The sequence below is a fragment of the Neodiprion virginianus genome, chromosome 2 (genome assembly GCF_021901495.1).
Source record: "Neodiprion virginianus isolate iyNeoVirg1 chromosome 2, iyNeoVirg1.1, whole genome shotgun sequence".
NCBI lineage: Eukaryota > Metazoa > Arthropoda > Insecta > Hymenoptera > Diprionidae > Neodiprion > Neodiprion virginianus.
The window spans coordinates 5,058,222-5,080,381 of NC_060878.1; the positions used below are offsets into that span (position 1 = coordinate 5,058,222).

General features: G+C 41.7%; 2 protein-coding genes across 4 annotated transcripts; one reads left to right on the top strand and one right to left on the bottom strand.

The window, feature by feature from the left end:
• Window positions 1-769: 769 nt before the first annotated feature.
• LOC124298094 (insulin-like growth factor-binding protein complex acid labile subunit) lies at window positions 770-2,704 on the bottom strand. The gene has a single exon (XM_046749695.1). The coding sequence runs from the start codon at window positions 2,672-2,674 to the stop codon at window positions 1,277-1,279; it is 1,398 nt and encodes a 465-aa protein (XP_046605651.1). The 5' UTR covers window positions 2,675-2,704; the 3' UTR covers window positions 770-1,276.
• A 9,898-nt stretch (window positions 2,705-12,602) lies between these two features.
• Window positions 12,603-20,421, top strand: LOC124298145 (farnesol dehydrogenase-like). 3 transcript variants are annotated; one of them, XM_046749792.1, is made up of 6 exons: window positions 12,603-12,687; window positions 14,219-14,560; window positions 15,850-15,976; window positions 16,059-16,197; window positions 16,265-16,408; window positions 19,762-20,419. In XM_046749792.1, the coding sequence occupies exons 2-6, from the start codon at window positions 14,245-14,247 to the stop codon at window positions 19,972-19,974; spliced, it is 939 nt and encodes a 312-aa protein (XP_046605748.1). In that variant the 5' UTR covers window positions 12,603-12,687; window positions 14,219-14,244; the 3' UTR covers window positions 19,975-20,419. The 3 variants fall into 3 exon arrangements, with proteins under 3 accessions (XP_046605748.1, XP_046605750.1, XP_046605749.1); XM_046749794.1 differs by lacking the exon at window positions 19,762-20,419 and adding an exon at window positions 17,012-17,482; XM_046749793.1 differs by lacking the exon at window positions 16,265-16,408 and having other exon boundaries at window positions 19,762-20,421.
• Window positions 20,422-22,160: the final 1,739 nt, after the last annotated feature.

The window sequence follows — 22,160 nt, forward strand, 5'->3', positions numbered from 1 at the left end:
TCGACCCTGCAATGCGTAGCAGCTAGTCGACGACACGCCTTTGTTCAGCAATTCGGTTTGCCTCTGCGTTTCCACCTCTGATTCTCAGTATCCTCCTCCAATCGGTTCGTTTTATGCGTATTACAATTCGCACTGATTTGCCAATCCCAAAGACGTGCCTGTAAAATCGCACCCACTGAGAAGAAAAGTATCCCAAGTCGACCTCTCCGATTTGATTTCTTTTGTGATATGATATGGTAGACTGAAAACTAAGCGACACGAATTTTTCTTCATCTGCCATTAAACACTCAAAGAGGGTGAAGCCACGCTTCAAAGTAAGGCATGTCAAATGGCGATTTGGCAGTTTCACGCGCAAGAATATAATATTTTTTTTGACCGATCCAACTGAAAAAGTTTTCTCATAACGAGAAATGAAAAAAAAATAAACTACCTTAATTGGAGGGTGGTTTCGCCCCTTAAATTGCTTAACGGCAGAGAGAAAAAACACACGTGTCGCTTAATCTTTGGTCTACTATGACATATCGGAAAAGAAATCAAATCGGAGAGATCAATCTGAGAAATTATACCTTCCGCGTAAGTTTTGTGGTGCATTATACAAGTTCTACTATGTATTTTCTCTATCAGGAAAGCTGTTGCTTATCAACATACTTTGGTTAGCATTATGATCCATAAAAGATTCCAGCATTACTTGTCTCGATGCTTACTTAAGACTCGGTGTCGAGAATGGAGCATCGTTTGGTGCAAGGATGGATTCATGTAACACGTTGAATGAGAACAAGATGTTCTTGGTGCCAGGCACCGATTTATATATTTGCAAAACGCTTGGGTTGAAGAATATATTACAATGTGCAAGATTATATGTATAATACATGCAGAGAGGTACATGAGTGTTCGTCTATTCGCTAAATGAAATTTTCGCGACACGTTGCGTGTCTTTTTCTTTATCAAGATATCGCACATCGAGAGATAACTGTACAAGTGTAGGTGTATAACATATCTTACCTTATCGTCGTTTGATATTCTTAACTCTGTTATATATGACTAATGATTTACGATTGTCTCTAGATATGTATGCGTGCAACACTATTTGGGGAGAGTGTGCCGTCATCGGTTAAAATAATAGCGATAGCACTAATTAAGAAACTGCAAGGTAACTCACAAATCAACCGTCGATGCTAATCCTTATAATCTTCTACGCGAACAATGGAATTGGGGTGAAAAATAAACTCGTGCAGTGAAAATGAAAGTCTTGCGCGCGGGGTATCGAGTATCGGTATCAAGTTATCTTGAGCTTTTCAATGGAGACGAGAACCCTCGAGACGTCGTCCGGTAATACCTCAAGTCTATTTTTGTAAAGGTCCAGATCCCTGACCCGTTCGACACCCTTGAAAACAGCAGCATCCAGCTGGCTTATTTTGTTGTAGGAAAGATTGAGAACGGCGAGGGAATCGAGACCGAGGAAAGCTCCCTCAGGTATGTTAACGAGGTAGTTCCAGTTGAGCTTGAGCTCGTTGAGTTTTGCCAATCCCTGAAAAGCACCCGGCACGATATCAGCGATGACGTTGTTCGATAGAATCAATTTAACGAGAGATCCAAGCTCGGAAAAGAGGCCCTTCTGAACACCGTGTATGCCGTTCCTGCTAAGATCGAGTTCCTCGAGGTGTTTCAGCCCAATGAAAGTCCCGGGATTCAAACCCTCGGAGAGTTTATTCCATGACAGATTGAGATGCGTGAGAGACCGAGTACCGACGAAGACCTCGTCGGGGAGCTGAGCGATTTGATTCCTGCTCAAATTAAGGTCCCTCAGGTTATCCAGTCGCTCAAAGGCGTTCGTCTCGACGTCGGCGATGTCGTTGTAGCACAGAACGAGTTTCTTGACTTTCACCAGTGGGCGAAAGACCCCGTCGGGTACGCAGGTCAATTGATTCCTGTTCAACTCGAGAACCTCGAGGCATTCCAGCCCCTCAAACGCTCCCGACGCGATGGTATCGAGCTTTCCCCATGACAGAGTGAGCTTAACGAGTTTCGAAAGGTTGCCAAAGACGCGCTCCTTCAGCTCGGTTATCCTAACCAGATGCAAGTCCAGCTCTCTCAGCCTTCGCAGGTTCCCAAAGGTCCCGGCGTTCACCTCGGATATCCCGTTGCACGAGAGCCTGAGGGACTCGAGGGACGCGAGGTCCTCAAAGACAGAACCGTGCAGGGTGCAGATATTGTTGTTGCTCAGATCAAGTTCCCGCAGCCTTCCAAGGCCTCGGAAAGCCTCCGGGTCCACTTGGGATATCTCGTTGTGCGATAGGTTCAGGCTCGCCAGAAACGGCGTCCCGACGAAACAGCGAGCCGGAAGTTCCTCTATCTTATTCCGGGTGAGCCGCAGCTCCCGAAGGTTCGCCAATCCGGCCAACGCGCCACCGCCGATCTGGCCGATCTTGTTACGGGACAAGAGCAAGGTGCTGACCCTCGAAAGCCCGACGAAGAGTCCCGAGGGCAACTCGGCTATCCCGTTGTCTCGCAGGTCGACGCAGTCCAGGTCGGACGGCGCCTCGGCGAAGGCGTTTACGGCTATGCGGCCGATCCCCCGGTTCTGCAGCCGCAACTCTCGGCCCCCGTCGGCCTTCCACGACACCCGGAGAACCGATCCCTCGCGGATTTCTGCCTCCTGCACGTCCTCCGCCATCGCGGAACCGGAGACACTGCCGACCCGGGAGACCAGCGACGTTTATCGCCGCGTTTATCTCCCCAGCGTGGAACCGCGTTATCAGCTCTCATACGCCGGTTATATCGGCCTCGCCCTCGAATCACTCGCTCGAACTCTTTGTTTCCGCGAGTTTTTACCGCGCGTATCGTAATCGGCGTCGTTCAAATATATTGTTATTGAAAACGAGTGGCGGTGAAGATGAGGAAATATGAGGCGAATTTTAAATAAACCGCGAAATTTGGTTTTCCACAAACTTTACGACGTGAAAATTCGCACTCTGACGATTCTCTGTTACTTCGACTATTTATCACTTTCACTTTGTAGAATTACAATGTAGAATTCGCTTTTGAAATATCCGATATTATTGTATTTTCCTATTTCCTGATCACTCGACATTTTTATTCCCACCTATTCCAACTGAGCCGGATTTTCAAATTTTACTAGCAACGCATTTTTTTTTTTTTTTTTTCAACCCCAAATAGTTGCAACAATTTTCATAGTCATACATTCTGTTTTGTTTTTTTTCATTCACTACTCCGCGTTTATCAGCACAGTGTAACAACCGACTGTATCTTTTTATACAGCATCGCAAGCCGCGCTGATAATATTATTATTGTATTGTGCAAGGGTGTTGATTGACTTAGTCATACTGTGAGAATAGTGTACAGTGGATACTCATAATTGCAGCACAAAAAGTGGAATGTATAATCTACCTCCTCTATCCACCCGGCTGAGACCTGTTGAAACTGAATTCCCGGGAAATTTGATCCAGGGTAGGGAGAAAAAATTCGAAGAGGCACTCCGGCATTCCCCTTATCGTTTTCCTGTTTAGATAGCACTTGAAACGTCGAGATTTTCAACATTGTACAGCACCGCGTCGCCTCGGTTTCTATTTAGTTATAACCTTATACGTCGAATCAAATGAGAGTATGTAGGTCAAACCGGAAGTTGTCACTTAGTTTCCTGCATCACCCATTAAACACATCGTACAATTGGGGTAAAAGCTTCTCAGCCAAAATTTGTTAACACAACTGGATATGAAAATTGAATTCATGCTGATCAGCCTGATGAGTGGCAGAAACGAAATTAAGAAGCTGATCAATCTTTCGATTTAGTAACTCAATAAAAAAAAAAAATTCGTAGGACTCAAATTTTCCAGAGATTAAACGCTTAATAGCAAATCAATCAATGTACGTACATTTATCTATCGCCAATTCCAAAGTGTCGCACGTAATCAGCCGGCAGCTGTTTTTAGCCGAACGATATCTGAACAAAGATCGGGGCTGATAGCGACGAGATATAAACGGGTATACATACGTGCAAGGGGAATGTGGGAATGTTCACAAAGGTAGAGCTGGCATCGTTTTTGGGGGTTGAATACTGGGCGGAGGAATGAAAAAAGTTTTCGGTTACGGACAGCCGGGCTCAGGGCATGCGAAAAACAATCCACGTATGTGTATTGCACACGTGATATAGCGTAGTTAAAGGGAAGCCTGGCTCCGGGATGAAACTTTGGACATACTTCAGGATCCGTGAGAGAGACGAAGCACCTTCGAAAACATTATATCTATCTCCACCTACGCGCGACATGATGATAACGAGAGAATACGCACGTGTCTCGTGACGCGAAGCGCCTCTGCAGATGGAAAAGTCTGGGAAATATTCTCGGCCGAATTCAGGGCGCGTTCAGGACCAGAAAAGGCGCGTGACTCTGGGAGGTATCGGGTCTTGAGCAAAAAAAAAAAAACACTCACCAGTACCATAATAAGGAAAGTTCTGCGCACAGATTCCAATATCGATGTATTACCAACACAGTATCCGCTTCGCAGCTCAGACGCAAACCCTTTTTTTTCGATGATCGGTAAAGTCGAACAGAGCGGGGATTACTCTCACACGAAAAAGGGGTTTGTGTCTAAGCTGTGAAGCGGTTAAAGTGCCGGTAAGATGTTGGTGTCGGGATCTGCACGCAGAATTCTCTTTATTAAGCTACTTTCAACCCTCTAAGCATTTGGCTGGGAGTATAATTTTGCGGGTCTTAATTTTTTCGCAACTTGCGATCAAAATTCACTCCCAGGCTCGAGTCTCCGATGATCGAGTCGACGATCCGAGAGTCACGATCGTGGCTTAATCTCACCGCAGCAGAGGAGTCAAGAGGGGGTTTGAGGTTGCGGTGGTTTATGTGTGTTATGTCCGCAGTTCGGGGTTTATGACTCCTGAGAGGAGCCACCACTTCAGGGTCCTGGTGCAGGTATGCGCTGTATATTTCGCGTGTTCGCCGCAACTGCGAAAGAATGGAAAAGTTTGCCAAGGATACCGTACTCGGGGGTGGTGAACAGAAGAGAACGGAACGGAAAGCGGAAGTCTGGTTGAAAGGGGTTGCCAACCTTCATTTCGGCGGCAACACTCGTCGGCTGGTTTATAATTTGCGGGACATTCTTCCCCCGGGTAATCTGGTTGATTTCGAGTTGTTTTTTTTTTCTTTAGCTTCTATTTTTAATGTTAACCTCCTCCATACATCTTCTCTTCTCATACTCTTTGCAGCCTCGAGTACCTAATCCACGGTTCAATTTTCACCGTTAAAGTAAAACCCCGCGGAACGATATTGATCCTCTCGACGAAGTGACGCACGACGTCGGTTAGCTCCTCGGTGGCATTAGGTTACTCTACTTTGGGCCGAGGACTGATCGCCCTCACCTTCAGCCGGGCACGTTTCGACCCCCCAGCATATCCACATCCTTCCTCCCTCCATCCCTCGGCTCGGCTTAGCTGAACCCTCGCCTGCCTTCGCCTTCCTCTTCTCGTCGCGTGGTTTTCCTGTGTGGTTGCTGCGTCTTGGAGTATATTAAAGGACGAGCTTTGTTTACGGGAAAAAATCGGTGACACCTTCGCCCCATCGACCCCAAGTCTCTCTCGTCATTCGCGGAAGTAGAACAAGAAGCACAGTATAAAAGGATGAAATCGTATCGATATTGCAATGATCCGAAAATCTCAATCGCGGAACTTCGAAGTATGGAAAAGCAAAGTGTAGCAAGTGAAAATATAAAATCTTCAGAGTACCAAGACAAAAGGTAGAATCATTGAAATTCTTACGATTCTATACTTTGTCTTTCTATATTTTACTTTTCCGCACTTTGAATCTACCATAATTCGAATTCGTACATTTTAGAATCGTGTAAAATAGATTTTTACGTTCTTTAATATCCGATATAGTCACCCTTTAATTGTGTAACCATTCTACTTTTTGACTCCATGCCAATAATCAAATACGAACGAACGAATAATGTTACATTGGAAAACTCTGTCTACTCAATTATTGATAAACCTACAAATCATACAGGATGCATTACTAAAACACGTCTATTTCAACATAGTAATCTGTAAACTATTGCAAAATATCAGGACATATTAATTACAAATAACAGACCTCTTTGTGCTGTTGAACGACGCTGGTCTTAATAATGGTGTTAATGTATGGTGTCCCCTGATTAACAGCGTGTTTTGGATCTCATTAGTAGGGACGGCGAAAACGCGGTCGGATCAAAATGTCCACTGGTTCGAATTTCGCAAGGTACAAATTCCCGATGAGTCAACATTCCACACACGTAGTCCCAAGTTGTATAGTATAATCGACGATTTACTTTCGGAACATCGATCTTCATGAAATTGGAACCGCGGGTCAGAATTTGGACCATTTGATCTGACGAGATTCGACGCAATGCAATCACCCCGAATGGTCGACCATTCGAAATTTGCATCCGGAAGGCACGCAAACTCGAGGAAAAAAACAAGCAGTGCAAATAATGCTTTGGAAATGATCATGCTACATAAAATCAAGATTCCACCTCACAGTTACTCTTTGCTTCATCTCGCTGTGTCGGCCCGAATCCTCCTGCAGAAATTGGGATCTCCGAGAGTGAATTGGCGCCATCGAAGCGCAACTTCGCTTAGGCTAAGAGATAATTTGGCAGTGGGAAATTGGGCTGCGACGATTAGAGCGCGGTTCGCGGCGGTATGTCACTGAAGAAGCGAGAGCAGCGGGGCTCAGGTTCAGGAAGTAGTTCACGGGGGTTATATGAGCCACTTATCGCTGAGCTGCTCGATCCCTTCATCCGGGTTATGCCTAAATCACGATCCTTAAACCGTGCGACCAATCTCTTCGCAGTTCTCTCTCTTGATGGGACATCAAGACACCGTAAATGTCAACCGACTCCCCCCTCCGGTGGTTTAATACTTGCATTTCGCTCACCGCATTGTCGAGAAAAAGAATTTCGAAGCGCCGGCTTCCTCGCACGAAAAGTCAAAACTGTGGTTTCGAGTCACTAAAATCCGAACAAACGAATGTTACATTGGGTCATTTTTGGAAGCTGCGATTTTCGTTTATCTCTTCTCTACCACTTATAATATCGACAAGAACCCCCCGGCAACTTTATGGAAATTGGCTGGATTTTCAGTATATTGTAGTAAATATCCTTCCGATCAAAATTTCTCATCGACACAAGTCTCAAAAATCAGTACTTTCCAAAGTAGAGGCTTCGGAAGAAAGGTGTCCAGATTTTTTGATATCTACGGATTTCGTGATTTTCATGAATTATGAAGCTTCAAGGGGAATTTAAATCGAACAAATCACTCGAACAACTGTACGGTTGATTCTCAAAGATAGGAAGGACGCTGTGATTGATTCCATAGATGCATCGATTCCATCCATGAACTCGCTGGTTTACCGGAAGGATGTGCAATGTCAGATTTTGCGTAAAGAAACAGACTCTCAGACTCAGTTTTACACATGTGCGGAGTCTCTGCGAATCGGCGGCGCAGTTTAAGTGATACATTCGACTTCAAGTCCCCCTTGAAGCTTTGTAATTCATGAAAAAACGAAATCCATAGATATCAAAAAATCTGAACACCTTTCTTCCGAAACTAAGTATATTTCGGAAACTAATGATTTTTTGGACTAGTGTCTACACTGTGAAAAATTTCATTTGTTATAGTAGCTAGAAAAATTGAGTAAAACAGGTATCGTTAAAAAAACTGTTTGAATATTGTTCCAATTTCGAAAAACGAGGTACGCCTAACCATTTTGCGCTGTCGTCGATCCTGTTTTGGTAATTGCAACGCAAAATCAGTTTCTGAGGATTGCTCTACTTTTTGAGTTGAACAAAGCTTCAACGTCAATTTATCGTTGCACGAGCGTTAAATTTTCGCAACAGTTGCACGAAAATACAGTAACAGCGATCGTAATGAGAAAGAATAGTAACGGATTCCAGACTTTCCGGTAACGGCTAGAAAACTAATTTTCATTTTGTACCGAGAACTATATTTTTCGATTGTGGTAAACAATGAAATGAGTTAAGGACTGAACGGAAACCGGAACTAAAAATTTCTCTCAGTGCATGAGAGCTTTTCGGATCGGGAAGATATGTACTGTAACATACCGGTAAATCCAGCCAACATGGATTTTTTTCAGGATTCTGCGAGGTCCTTTCGCGCTACAGCGAATTCGTTCGTCACGTTACAACAAATTCATGAAAATCCGAACTCCCGACGATTTGACGATCCGATCAAGAACCTCCGATTCCTGCTCCGCCGCGTTGTTCGCTTCCCTTTAAATGTCGCCAAAGGCTGGGTTTGACTATACCTGCGGCATCCCGAGGCAACCGCGAAAGGGTCCGTCGGCTCTGCGGGATGGCGAAGGATCGGAGAGAGGGTAGAAGGTGCTCCTTACACTTGCCAAAGTTGTTAAGTGGTTAAGATTTGAGGGAAGCCCAGCCCAGCTCAACTCGACTACATCTCGAGCCGAATCTTAATCGGATAGTTCGTATTATGTAGATCGGAGCATTATATTCCCAACGGTCCAAGATCGGCGAGACCAAATTTTGAAAATTGCGTTTCCGCGGCCAAGTTTTTACCGCGGGACGAAAGTTTCGGTCGAGTGGTAAGAATAAAAAAGTCTAACTACCGTAGCGGAAAGGCGATTTGGAGTTTCCCTTTCTTCGGGAAAATTGGAAATCGGGTTTGCGCGCGGACTTCGCTTCGGACGTCCTTCATCGCCTTCCTTCGAATCTCCTTCGCGGATTTTCGCGTCCGGTGAAAACGGCCTCTTCGCTGCGGGGAAACAAATCCGCGTTTTACGGTCCGACGGATTCTGCCAGCGGAAGAAGGAAGAAAAGCAAATCCAAAGGATGCAGGTCTCGCTGCAAGATCCTTCGGCTCAGTCTGATCCTGTTACCTACCATCCTTCCGCGTACGCGTCCTCCACTGGCGTCGGCACTGCGCTCTCTTTGTTTCGAAGAAACCATCACCGACAGGCTCTGTTTTCTCATATTTTCACGTCGCTAAACATCGGCTGAAACCCGGGAGCCGTTCGTCTCTGAAATCGGAGGCTGCGTCTCATTCGTGCTGATATCTTCACTTTTTTGTTTTTGAAAAATTCATGGAATCGACGGAAGCTTCCCGAAATCGTGAAACGCTGATCCTTTATCGGTATCTAATATATTATTCTCAGAAGGTACGATGCGGAAACTCGAATTCGAAATTGCAGGCTCCGTAACTGAGCCGTGAGGAAGTGGCAGAAATGAATCTGGATAATCGTTGAGAAAATACGGTACCTCGTACACGAATCAAGAGTCCATCGACCGAATTGATATACGGAAAGCGTCTTCGCCGGGAGTAAAACCGTTTCTATACGAGCCGGGTAGAGTGGAGTATTGATCTGTGAAGCTCATCACCTGGTGCCTGCAGCTTTCGCCAAAGAGAATTTGGGGGAGTCGAAGACATTTTTCTTCCACCCTTATTTCGGGAGACTTGCCAAGAGGGCGAAAAAGAAAACAGATCCGCGCAGGAGAGAATTGGAAAAAATTCACCTGTCCTTTTTCTGCGTCAGTTATACCTGCTGATGTACGAAATTCACTTTCAACCCTGAACTCGATGGTTTCCTTCACGCTGTGAAATTTGCTGCACTGAGAAAAATTCCATTTGTTACGGTCACTGGAAATATTCAATATAACAAGTACCGTTAAAAAAAACTGTTCGAATATTGTTGAGATTACGAAAAACGAGGTACGCCTAACCATTTTGCGTTATTGTAGATCTTTTTTTGGTTGTTGCAACGCAAAATCAGTTTCTGAGGTTTACTCTACTTTTTTAGTTAAACAAGTCTTTAAGGTCAATTTATTCTTGCACAAGAGTGAAATTTTCGCAACAGTTGCAAGAAAATATAGCAACAGTGATAGTAATGAGAAAGAATAGTACTAGAAAACTAATTTGCATTTTCTACCTAGAACTATATTTTTCGGTCGTGGTAAAAAATGAAAATAGTCAAGGACTGAGCGGTAACCGGGACTAAAAATTTCCCTCAGTGTGGCGAAAAGATCGTTGACGTTACTGCAGTAAGTATCCAATCAGAGAACAGCGATTCAGCTGCTGGAAATTTGGCACGAAAATAATTTTGAGGGGGGAGGGATGGTGATAAACGAGCCGGCCTCGTAAACCGGGGATATTTTTCTGATCTCCAGACAAAAGTATAATACGGCGAGCCGGTATATTTCACAGGGGTAAGTATAGTGTCCGTCGGCTGTAAAACGGTGCGAGAAAATTTATCGGAACTATGATCGTAAAATATAGAAGGAAACATCCGTTGCTTAGCCAAACGTCACTCGTAAAGAGTATGAACGGTGAAAGCCAGTTTCACCGATAAAATACAACTCGGACATTTTTATTCCGGACGCGCTGAGCAGTTTTTCTATCCTTCCTTTCCTAGCAATTTTCACCAAACGTGGAACGGATTCGACAGCTGCGTTAAAGACTTTAGATCGGAATTTCGTCGGAGAAAGTTTCACCTGTTTCTATTTTTTTTTTTTTTTTGAGGCGGGGTTGAAGAATTTCAGATGTTCCGGAAGCGCCTAATTGCGAATTATTCAACGGCGAAAGTTGAAGTAAAGAAATCAAACTTTGAAGAAACAACAAAGTTTCGAATGGTCGAACGGCCGACGGTTCAAAGCTCCGAAATGCAAAATTACGAAAATTCAAGTTACGATTGAGCAAAGTTCCGGAAATTGAAGTTCCGATAGAGAAAAATTCCGAAAAATAAAGTTTAGTTTACTCAACGAGTGGGTGTAAAAAATGAGAAAAACCAAAAATCGTAATGACCAGGATTCCGAAAATAAAAATATCGAAAATCCAAAACAAAGAACGATCAAAGAGGTGAAATTTCACGAAGACAGAAATTCACGGAACTGAAAATCTTGGATGATTTAAATTTTCTCGTTTCCGCAGGTTCGGAAGTTTGATTTGTCGAAGTTACACGTTTTCGGCATCTTGTCCTTTCGGAACTTTGAGCGTCGTGTTTCGGACCATTCGAAACTTTCACGTTTCATCAAAGTTTGATTTCTTTACTTTAAGTCTCACGACCAAAAATTCGGAATTTCATCCGCGCCCAATTACGGGAGATCCGATTTTTGAAAATTTTTTGATACCGAATAATTACGGGTGCCGGTCCATTTTCCTTCGCATTGAGTTAAAGGCAATTTGTAGAAAAGTCGGTTCTAATCAAACTCGGCAAATTACGCAAGTCTCTTCTAATCTCGAAGCCATCAATTTCCGTCGCTCCCTCGTCAGCGTAAGATTCGTGAATCACCGTGGACGGCCTGCATATCCAGAACCGATCGCACCGTTAATAATTAACAAATTCACCTCACTACGCGAAACTTCAACAATCTCGAAAAGGTCTTCAACCTTGACTCTGAACAGTGAAGTGCGCGTAATCAAACGAAACGTGTAAATTTGAAGTGATAAAATAAGTCCAAATTTCTCGACAGACACCTGCGCAAAATTTTGTGCAATTTGTAAAGTCAACGAGCGTTGGTAATTTCTCTTGTCTTTCAGGGCGAAACGAGCATGCAGAGACGTCAATTCTCCGAACATTCAAAGTCTGCCCTCGGGGAAGAGGTTTGCCGTTTTCCTAACCGAATTTTAACGCCCTTCGCATGTGTACTTAGACCTGCGATAAATTGTCGCTCTCTACGGCAGCTGAGAGACGAGGGTTGGTGGTTCCATTTCCCATTTCATCCCGACTCCTTTATACCGAATCCGCTCTACCAACGCCGCCAGTTTCCTGAGTTTATTTAATACGCACCCACCTCCCCCGCCCCTCTTTCGCAACTCTGTTTTCATATTTTTCACCTAAAAGCATTTGTCCAACGCCAATTGGGTCTTCCGAATGTTATAATACCCGCCCACCGTCGCCTAGCTGAGGCTTTTTATTAAAAAAAAAAAACTCAATTTAAAAGCCATGGTTATAACTTTTTGTGTAATTCCACTTGTTTCAAACTGGAATCGCGGTATTGTTTTATCAATTTCTGAAAACTTTCAATTATACATTCATTGTCGAACTTTCCACGCCACAAGCGAAAAAATTTAAATCATATTTTACGAACATTAGCTTCTGATCGGACAAAATTAAATTAACAGTTCATTTTCAATATCGAAAAAGGAGAAAAAAATTAAATAAACAACGATTCTGTTATCCTCAGTCACACTTTTTTGAACATTTTACAGGACCGCACAATTTATCTTCTTTTTAGAACTTTCCTGACTCCAGAAACTTTACGCTCGACGTTACAGGTGTCATTGAGACGTCTCACATTCCAAAACGTAAACCAAACTACCAATTAAACTGCATAAAAAGTACAACGATTCAATCAAGCCTGATTCAAAAGCTGACCGACAAACGACCGATCGTCTCGCGTGTATTTCTGCTCGGTACGCCGTTCCTCTCAGCAATGAATCGAGAACAAGACCAGCGAGTAAGACTCGTCACCATAGCAAAGCGAGCATTGTTATGTATGGATGAAACTCGTTAACCCCACTCCATAAACCGCCCGGCAAACGCTCAGCCTTCAGACTTATCAGTTGTGAGAGTTGAGTCTTGACGCGAGGAAGTGTTATTTCCATTTCGTTCAGCGGTCGGTTCGCGGCTACAGCATTTCCAAGAGCAAGTAAGTCGTTTCAAGTGTGTCTTCTTTGCGGTGAACCAAACGCGAGAGTTCATCTCGACTGATAAGGTTTCACCTCCCGGGTCCTATCAGAATCTTGAGAGAGCTGTTTCTCATAATTGGATCCCTTGCGGACGTTAACGTCCTGTTATAAACTATTCTGGTACTCGGTGTGATACTCCTCTCATGTTAGAGCCTGTTTTATGTTTCGAGGTCCTCGGAAAGTACTGCAGTATTGTCTGGTTTGGTGATAATATTATTCTACTTGCTTGGAATAATTATATGCGATAAGGAACCAAGGTTTCGAAAGTATAATAATTCGAATAGTAATGCGTTATCTGTTACCAAAATAATAAACAATGCCCCAAACCTAAGATCTTTAATCACCCGAAAAATTAAATAACACAACTGATGATTGTCAGAGTATGAAAAATGAATTTGAAACACGATAATTATTACCAAAGTAATGAGTAATGGATTGAAATCGAAGATGGTGACATCTGGAGGCTGGGTAGATTTATCTGGACAGCTCCATATGTGGTTACTAAAATATTATTTTAAGTTGAAGTAAGTTCCTTGTTTTTCAAGTTTATGGAAAAAAAAAAAACAAGGTTGAAAACAAACTTCAAAAGTCATTAGAAGTAAGAGAATTAAATTCAAGTGTCATGACAAATAGAATAATATGAACACAATACTTACCGTTATACTTCGTAAGATTCGACATAAATGTATGAAAATAAATCTTCCGTATATTTTTTACTATCAATAATTGTGTCTACGATTCATCGCTTTTAATTTAGAGATGATTCTTAACGCCAGGAAAATAAACTCGACCAATTCCAGCCATTAAATATTACACGATTAACACTTCAATTTGGTATTACTACTCACACGTCGATCAATCTAAATATCGAAATCAAATTCAAGTATTGATCTTAATATTCAATGAATGAAATTTCACATTCTATGGTAGAGGTCTTGAGGCTATAGAGGACCAATAGAAATTTCAAATATGTGCTACTTTAAACTTAAACGTGGAAGAAAGGGAAATATCGGCCAAGGTTAGGTCTAGAATAGATTCTCCTTTCAACACAAAGTTAGTCCACCACTTGTCCTACTACGACCTACCAAACGTTAGATTTGTAGGCGAACACGAGGGTCTAAATTTCGACTCGGGCTGACAGGGTTGTGTAAACAGCTGATCAGTGTTTACGAATCAACCGGCAGCGAACTTTTGTAATAAAGACGAATTAACCGAAAGTTAGGAAAGTAGAAAGGGACGGTTTGAATAACATCTTTGAACAACGTTCATACTTCGTAACAGGAATGAAATTTGAACAAATTCGAATGACGCGTAATTAGTTAATATACCAACGATGTCAGAAAACGTTTTGTAACTTTGATGTTTTTTATCCAATTCAACTGCTCTGATGTGCTCACTTTGGTAGCTGACCGCAGAAATTCCCTTGTTAGACTCGAGTGCGAATGATTGAACCTTGACGTCAATTCGCAAGCATAATTTCTCGTTCTCCAGGCGATACTCCAGGCGCTCTAATTCCGATGAATCGATGGCGAGGAAAGACGGCCGTGGTGACTGGAGCGGCGTCTGGGATCGGTTTGGCGATTACCGAGAGACTAATCGAGGAGGGAATGAACGTTGCTGCCTTTGACATCCAGTACCAACGTCTGAGAGACAGGGAAATAGAGATGAGAAGTAGAGGGGAGTCGGAAGGTCGGGGGAAACTTTTCCCGGTCAAGTGCGACTTGACGAACGAGAGGGACATCCTTGCTGGGTTTGAATGGGTGGCGGGGAACCTGGGAGGAGTCGACGTCGTCGTCAACAACGCCGGGATCACCCACTACTCGAAAGTGATCGGTATTCGTTTATCAATTATCGAACTGTTGTTCTTAGTTGGGAACGTTGATGGGATTAAGAGGGTTTGTCGTACGAATGAATATAAGACGGCCGTAAAAGTGGATGAATTTCCAGAACTTACCTCTTAACCAGTAATTATTCAATTCGATTTGGTTCATTTATATATTTCTTTCTTTTATCACGCAGAATGAATTACGCTCAGCGTCCCATCTTTTTTTCAGTTTTATATAAGCTGCTTTTTTGGTAACAACTGACAAGTTTTTTGGTTCCACGTGGCCCGTGAAATATTTTTTAGTCCAGAACAAATATGAAATTTATTTATTTATTTAATGCGAAAATAGCACATGTAAACAAATGGCCGAAATTTGTACTTTTTTAAGAAAAAAATCATTTTCTCTTAATCTGGAAATCAATTTTTACACAAACTTAATACGTATGAAAAAAAATTTTCTTTCTATTGGTTTTGGTAGTCCACCGTTATGAATTTTTGAATTTCGAGTTCAGATTCGTAATTAGCGACCCCAAGCGCCCGTAAATGAAAAATTTCACGTGAATTGCATGTAAGAAAAAATGCATGCATGAAAGGGTTGATAGGAAGAATAATTGTTATTGACGATAACTCGTCAACCACACTAAAAGAAATTTTTAGTTCCGGTTACCGCTCAGTCCTTTAACTATTTTCATTTTTTACCACAATTGAAAAATATAGTTCTAGGTAGAAAATGAAAATTAGTTTTCTAGCTGTTACCGGAAAGTTTAGTATCCGTTACTATTCTTTATCATTACGATAACTGTTGCTATATTTTCTTGCAACTGTTGCGAAAATTTAACGCTCGTGCAACGATAAATTGACGTTGAAGCCTCGTTTAACTAAAAAAGTAGAGTAAACCTCAGAAACTGATTCAGCGTTGCAATAACCAAAAAAGGATAGACGATAGCGCAAAATGTTTAGGCGTACCTCGTTTTTCGTAATTCCAACAATATTCAAACAGTTTTTTTAACGATACGTGTTTTACTCAATTTTTCTAGTTACTGTAACAAATGAAATCTTTCTCACTACATGTTTTACTTCAAGTTTGGAGACATGCTTGTACAGTTTATCCTCCTTACCACCATTCCGTTTTTCTTCTAAATTTATTCTATGTTTTTTGTTCGTAAGAAAAAACAAGTCGAAAGTTGCGGCCAAAAAATCTTTGTTGAAAAACTAAAGAACACAAAAACACTTTTCGAAGATGGAATCAAATGTGTTCCAGTATTCGTTCAGGGTCATGTGAATCTGTATTTTTCAGAAAGCGACACCGACGTATTCAGGCGGATGCTGGACGTGAACGTCTTGGCAGTCGCCATTTGCACGAGAGAATCTGTGTCGTCGATGCGCGCCAGGAACGTCGAAGGCCACGTCTTCAACATCAACAGGTCAGAAGCCCGATCACCTCTTATTTTAGGATCGTCACCTCCGAAGTCTCCTCCACCATATGCGTAATAATACATCCTTCAGCATTCTGGGCCACGAAATTCCCGAAGGCGTTCTTCACCGGGGCTGGAACTTGTATCCCAGCTGCAAGCACGCCACGGTAGCGATGTCCAGCATTGTGCGCCGGGAGCTGATCGACGTCAAGGCCAAAGTCAGGATGACCGTGAGTATGGTTGGGATTTTCCCTAAGGATCTCGGGAATTTCACCCGCAATTATATTCCCCTTTAAGAGCGTTAGTCCGGGGCTTGTCAAGACGGAGATAACGTCCGGCACTCCGGAACTGAGCAACTTGTTCGAAAGAATTCCGACTCTCGAGCCAGCTGACGTGGCTGACGCGGTTGCCTACGCTTTGGGCACTCGGCCGGAAGTCCAGGTAGAGGAAGGTTCAATTTATTTACATTTAACTGACAATTCTATTGAAACGGGTATCGCTGCAATGACAGTTTAAATGTTGTTGATATATTGCAAGCAAATTTGGTAAACGTTACTATTTGAGGTGACTTATCGATGTCCGTACTGCATTTTCTAGTCATTGCAACATTTCTGTTGTTTGTCTACTTCGCTACATTTTCATTTTAATCAAACAAAGCTTGAAAGTTAATTTATTGCCACGCCAACTTCAAATTGTCCCAGCTACGTATGAACAAATATCGTACAACTCACCGTAACCTAAAATAATAGTAGCACGTATCAGTGCTGTGTGATTAATCGATTAATCGAGTTTTCCAATCGGTGTATGAATGGAAACCGTCGATTGATCGATGAATTGGGAAAACGATTAATCGAAAAACTCAATTAATCGATTAATCGATGAATCACACAGCAGTCGTACGTCTACTAAGTTTTCTAATCGCAATGACAAAAATCATTTTTATATCGTAGATAAATCTGTATTCGATTACGGCAAAAACTGAAAGTATTAAAAAAAAAAAAAAAACAACTTTTCGTCAACCACAACTGAAAATTTTTCTCCCAGGTCACCGAATTAACCATCAGACGCACCGGAGAACCGTGAAGTAAGCTGAGCGACGGTTTGTCCGAGTTCCGGAAGTGTACTATTTCCGAGAATAAAGTGAAACCTAGGCCGAGTAACGCCGTGGATTCTAATTCTCTGACGCTCCTGTCAATTTCCTTCTCTCTCGTAACACTTTTGAATATTTATTTGAACACCGATACACCTTACGCGAGATATTTGGTCCACGATTCTTGCGGGAAGATCGTTTGTACGTCAAAGAAAACGGGGGAGTCTTTAGCGGAGATTTTTCCTCGACTCGCGTTGAGAGCCTTACATGACTCACGGCACCGCGAAAGGAACATAAAAGGGATCGCAAAAAATTCACGGGCACGAGGGATACGTAAAGGAAATATAAGTATACAGTCGAGCCGAAAAACGCAGGACAAAGGGATTTAAGGAACCCTGGAGGGCCGGGAGGAGGGAGTGAAACGCATTCACCCCCCCACCCTCCGGAGAAAAATGATCCAGATAATATTACCCAGATCTCCTTTCATCCGGCGCACGTGACGACGACGCGTGTGCCGCGTTCGTTCGCTGTGTACATTTCATTATCGCTCCTTCGCTTTCTTTATTTGACTTTTTCGCGATATTCCCCACTCTGATTATTGTTTGTTTTATATATTAATCAGATCGCGGCTCGAAGACCTAGCCTGCGGATACGTGGTGAAATTACAGCCTCTTATAACATCTGCCTTGTCTTGGGTCCGCCTCGTAAACTCTCTTCTACCCTTATTACACCTACAACGCGATGCCCGTCGCATTGATGAGATTAAGCATCGGTAACCGCTGCATCCATCCCCTGATATCGCCGGGTCGTTCAAGTCGCCCTCTCTTTTCAAATATACCGTTTATACGTAGAAGTTTCTCCCCTGGTACGAATTATTTTCGACGATTTTCTACGAATTTTGTGGAGAAATCGGGACATTTCGTACAATATTGTGCTAAAAATAGTTCTCATGAAAAATTGTAGTTATGCATAGTTTCTCGTAAAAACTTGTTGATTTTCATGAAAATTTGTGTTTTTTTTTAGCTACTCCATGTTTTAACGAAAATTAACAACTCTTTGCGAAAAAACTATGCATGTTTACAATTTTGTAAGAAATATGTAATACGAAGTGTTTTAATTTCTGTAAAAATTCGTAGTAGTAGAAATTTTCATCAGGATCGGCTGTGAAACCAGCGTGATTTTCGAAAGCTACTCCACGATTATACCTTCGAGCGCATGTTTAATCGTAAAGCGTAACAACTGTGAAAATGTACATATTTATATATTTTTATTTACTTATTCATTTTTCATCTTCTCTACACTTTTAATACTTTTATATACCCTGAAACACTTTAACGGCACTGCGTTTTATAATTTTTATTGTCTTTCGTTTACATTTTTTTACTTACTTTTGTGATCACTGACACGTTGTCACTTTTATTCCTTGTACATTGATGATGGTCATATTATGGTCTTGGCCAAGCTGTAATTTGTGTTATCACAAACTGCTTGAACTTTGAATCATGAACCTCCACTCTGGAAATGTCATTAGTCCGATATTAATAAGCTTCTCTCTCTCTCTGTCTCTTCCACGTGCGCCCTTCCGCAAGCCACTCATTTCGGCTTGCTCTCTGCTTCTGCCTCGCTCTTTTCTGCGTTTTTCCTGCCTCTATCCAGCTGCTGGCAAGCCAACATAAACTGTCACCGCACGCCTGAATTCTCGTGCTCTCTCTCACCCACCAACTTCGTCACGTCGCTCCGCTGGTGGCTTTATCTCCGTAATGTTGTTAGTACTTCTCTACTATGCATACAAATCGCTTATACCACGGGTCAATTATAGCGAGATGGACAACCGGATTTATCACTGATTCTATATCCTATGTAGGTACACCAAAAAGCGGAGATATGGTTTGAATGAGAACAAAAATTCTTGATCGATCTAACGATTTCGACGACGTTGCAAATATTACAAATGATATATTTCGGCTCGCCGTGCATCGATCGTATTGACGTAGGGCTTAATTGAAAGCTCTTGAAATATATAAGCGTATAAAACTTGTCAAATGTCGGAGTTTATCGTGAGAGGGGATAAATATGTGATATAATATTTTCACCTGGTTAAAAAAAAAATCTCCCAAAATGACTTTAATTAAGGGATTGTTCTCCAGTACGCTGGAAACTTGAACTTTTACCAAAAAAACTATGTTCCAACTTTTATAAAAAAAAAAAAAAAACCTCCAAATCTCACTGGAAAAATTGAATATCCAGCGGTCGCTGAATACCGACACAAAATCATATAAATCATACGTAATTACAGTCGCCCCGACAATCGCCCTCTATATTTATTCCTACTCGATATGATTGAGCAATAACAACCCCTAAAAATATGAATTGATTCCATTCAAATTTCGCGTGTACTGAGGGATGTCGAGTTGGAGTAAGTATAAGGTGTAAGAGTCGGGGGTAGTTGACATTTTTTTACATTTCGACGAAATAATTTCGATTGAAGCCGTAATTAGAAAGAGAGAGCAGCAGCTGGGGCCGGACCTCTCACTCTAATCGGTCACTTGGCGGAAGAAACAGATTTATACAAGTATACCTCCCCGCTTGCCTTATTCTTTTCATCTCTTTCTAATTACAAAAAATAAATATCTATCTCTCTCATCACCCTTACAACAAACTGCCGCCGCGGTTGCTTTTATTCCCCCCTTTGTTTTTTTCCCAGAGAATCTTCTTCTTCCACTTCATTAGATTTCGGAGAAACAAGAGAGGGGCAGATGCGATATTGATTTCAAATTCCACTTTTTTTTTTTTATTCGCATTATATCGTGGAAAGAGAAAAAAAAAATTGAGAACAGAAAAGAATAGGAGAAAAGAAGTCGTCTATCGGATTCTGGCTTCGATATTTTCGGAAGAACTTTTCCACGGTTCTGTATAGTTGGATCTCATTGCATCGGTGTTAAGGCGGGCAAAGAAAGAACGTGCTGTATGTGGAGGTGTATGGAAGAGGATAAAAAGTGGTAAAAATGGAGGGAGAGGAAAAAGGAAGAAGCAAAAAATAAATAAAGGACGTATACCTTTAAGCGGGTAACCAGAACAACGGGCTATATCGGTGAAACGCGGTGGAATAACACCCTAATTTATGGTCGTCACACAATAACCATCATAAATTGCATCTGAGCCCACCAACCAACGAAACGAGCGACCGAACGAACGAACGAACGAACGAATGAACGAGCGAAGGGCGAGGAACAGCTCGCGATAGTCGCGATCGCCTATATTTTACATCACGAGCGAGGAGCCCGATGTACAAAACCGGGGCATAATTTATCTGTTTTCAAATATACGCTACGATAAATTTGCATATTTTAATATAAATTCCCGACTACCGAAGAGTGGATGTGTATAGGAATTTTTATCGATCCTTGCATTTTTATTTTATTTTTATTTGTTTTTTTTTTTCAATACTTTTCCATCTTGTCGGTAGAGGGTCGTATCTCCTGTAGTAAACATACACCGTCGAATCATATTTGACTTGTATTGTTCGTGAAATATTAAGTCAAGTATTTCAAGCAGACATGAACAATGTTTTCGAACCTCCAAAAATCGCTAAGAAGTTCTGGTTAAACAGTTGACATTTACGTTTACTTTTGTAGAAAAATTTCAATTTATTCATATTCTCGCAAGTGTTGATCCTGGAATGTTCAAAACCTGTTACCACTTAAATAATGATACCTTTGGTAATTTGCACATACCGGTGGACAGTTTCTCTGAGTTGAATTTTTCTATAAGTTCCAAACGGAAGATACAAGAATGAAGAAAATATGAGAAACTTGTTAACTTGCTCAATTTGTAAGTAAAGACGAGAAAGAAATAGATGGTGTATTTTTGTTGATACGCATGTGATTAATAACATTTTGTATTTGATAAATGTTGCAAAATTTATTTTACATCAGCGTATAATTTGAACGTCAATTACTAATCGTTATTCAAAAACATCCACTGACACCAGTCATGCATTAATTATCTCGTTTTATACTCGTGGAAATTATTAATCTTTCGTGTAATTAGATCTTACCATAAGAGAGCCAGCCTGAGGCAATTTGGTGTTGGTTGCCGGTAAGATGAGACGTTGGTATAGGTGTTGCGTCGATAACTCTACGTTTTCTATCTTCGTCTGAAGCGTGAGATAAGAAAGGACAAGGCATTGACGTCAGTATATCAGTGAGCATTCCAGCATTGCAGAATGCATATTTACTGGCTATTCTTTGAAATGTCGGTAACTTACTATTCGATCTTATCGATCCGCGCGCTGTCTTAATGCTCAAAAATCCCCGACTCCTAAATTTCACGCAATTTACGCCAACTTGCAATATCCTAAACCTAAACCTAATGGATAAACATGATGGATTAAGGTTTAATTGGATGAACGAAGCTTAAATAAGTGTAAATAAATTATCAAATGAATTATGATAACGTCCACTGAGGGATGATAGTTGACGAGAGGGTTGACATGTCTGACTCACAATCAGTGATTGAGGTTAATATGTGATTCCATTCGATAAGACAAAGATTCAAATACAAAAAAAAGGTAAGGCGATATTTTTTCCTCTGAACTTTGGTTTCATTCTGTTCACTTCACTCCTTCATTTTTATTATTAAATTTCAATATTGATTGCTCCTACTCCATTGATTAAATTTTCACTACTCAACTTTTCGATTTTAACTCAACTGTTCTTTTTCTCGTTTTGCAGTTTTCTTTGGCTCCCTCTAATTCTCTCTCAACCAACTCCACTCTCTCGTTGTCAAATCCGTTCGGTTCTGCACTCTTCGACACTCTGACTTCCAAGACACATAGGAATCACATCGTATCTTATCCTCATCTTTAAGGAGCAAATTTGCATATATCCTGACCTGAAATCGGCAAAAGAGAACCCTTCAATTCACCGCTAAATTCATGCCACATCTGTCAGTATAACAGTCGCTGAATTGCTGCACATGTACATTATCGTACATGTGGATTTGCCCGCATGAACACATTGAGCAGACTTTGCTCGCACGTATTCAGGAGCGAGTGGCTCAAATGAGCATGCTTACGTTGGCAGTGTTCCGCTAATGAACCAG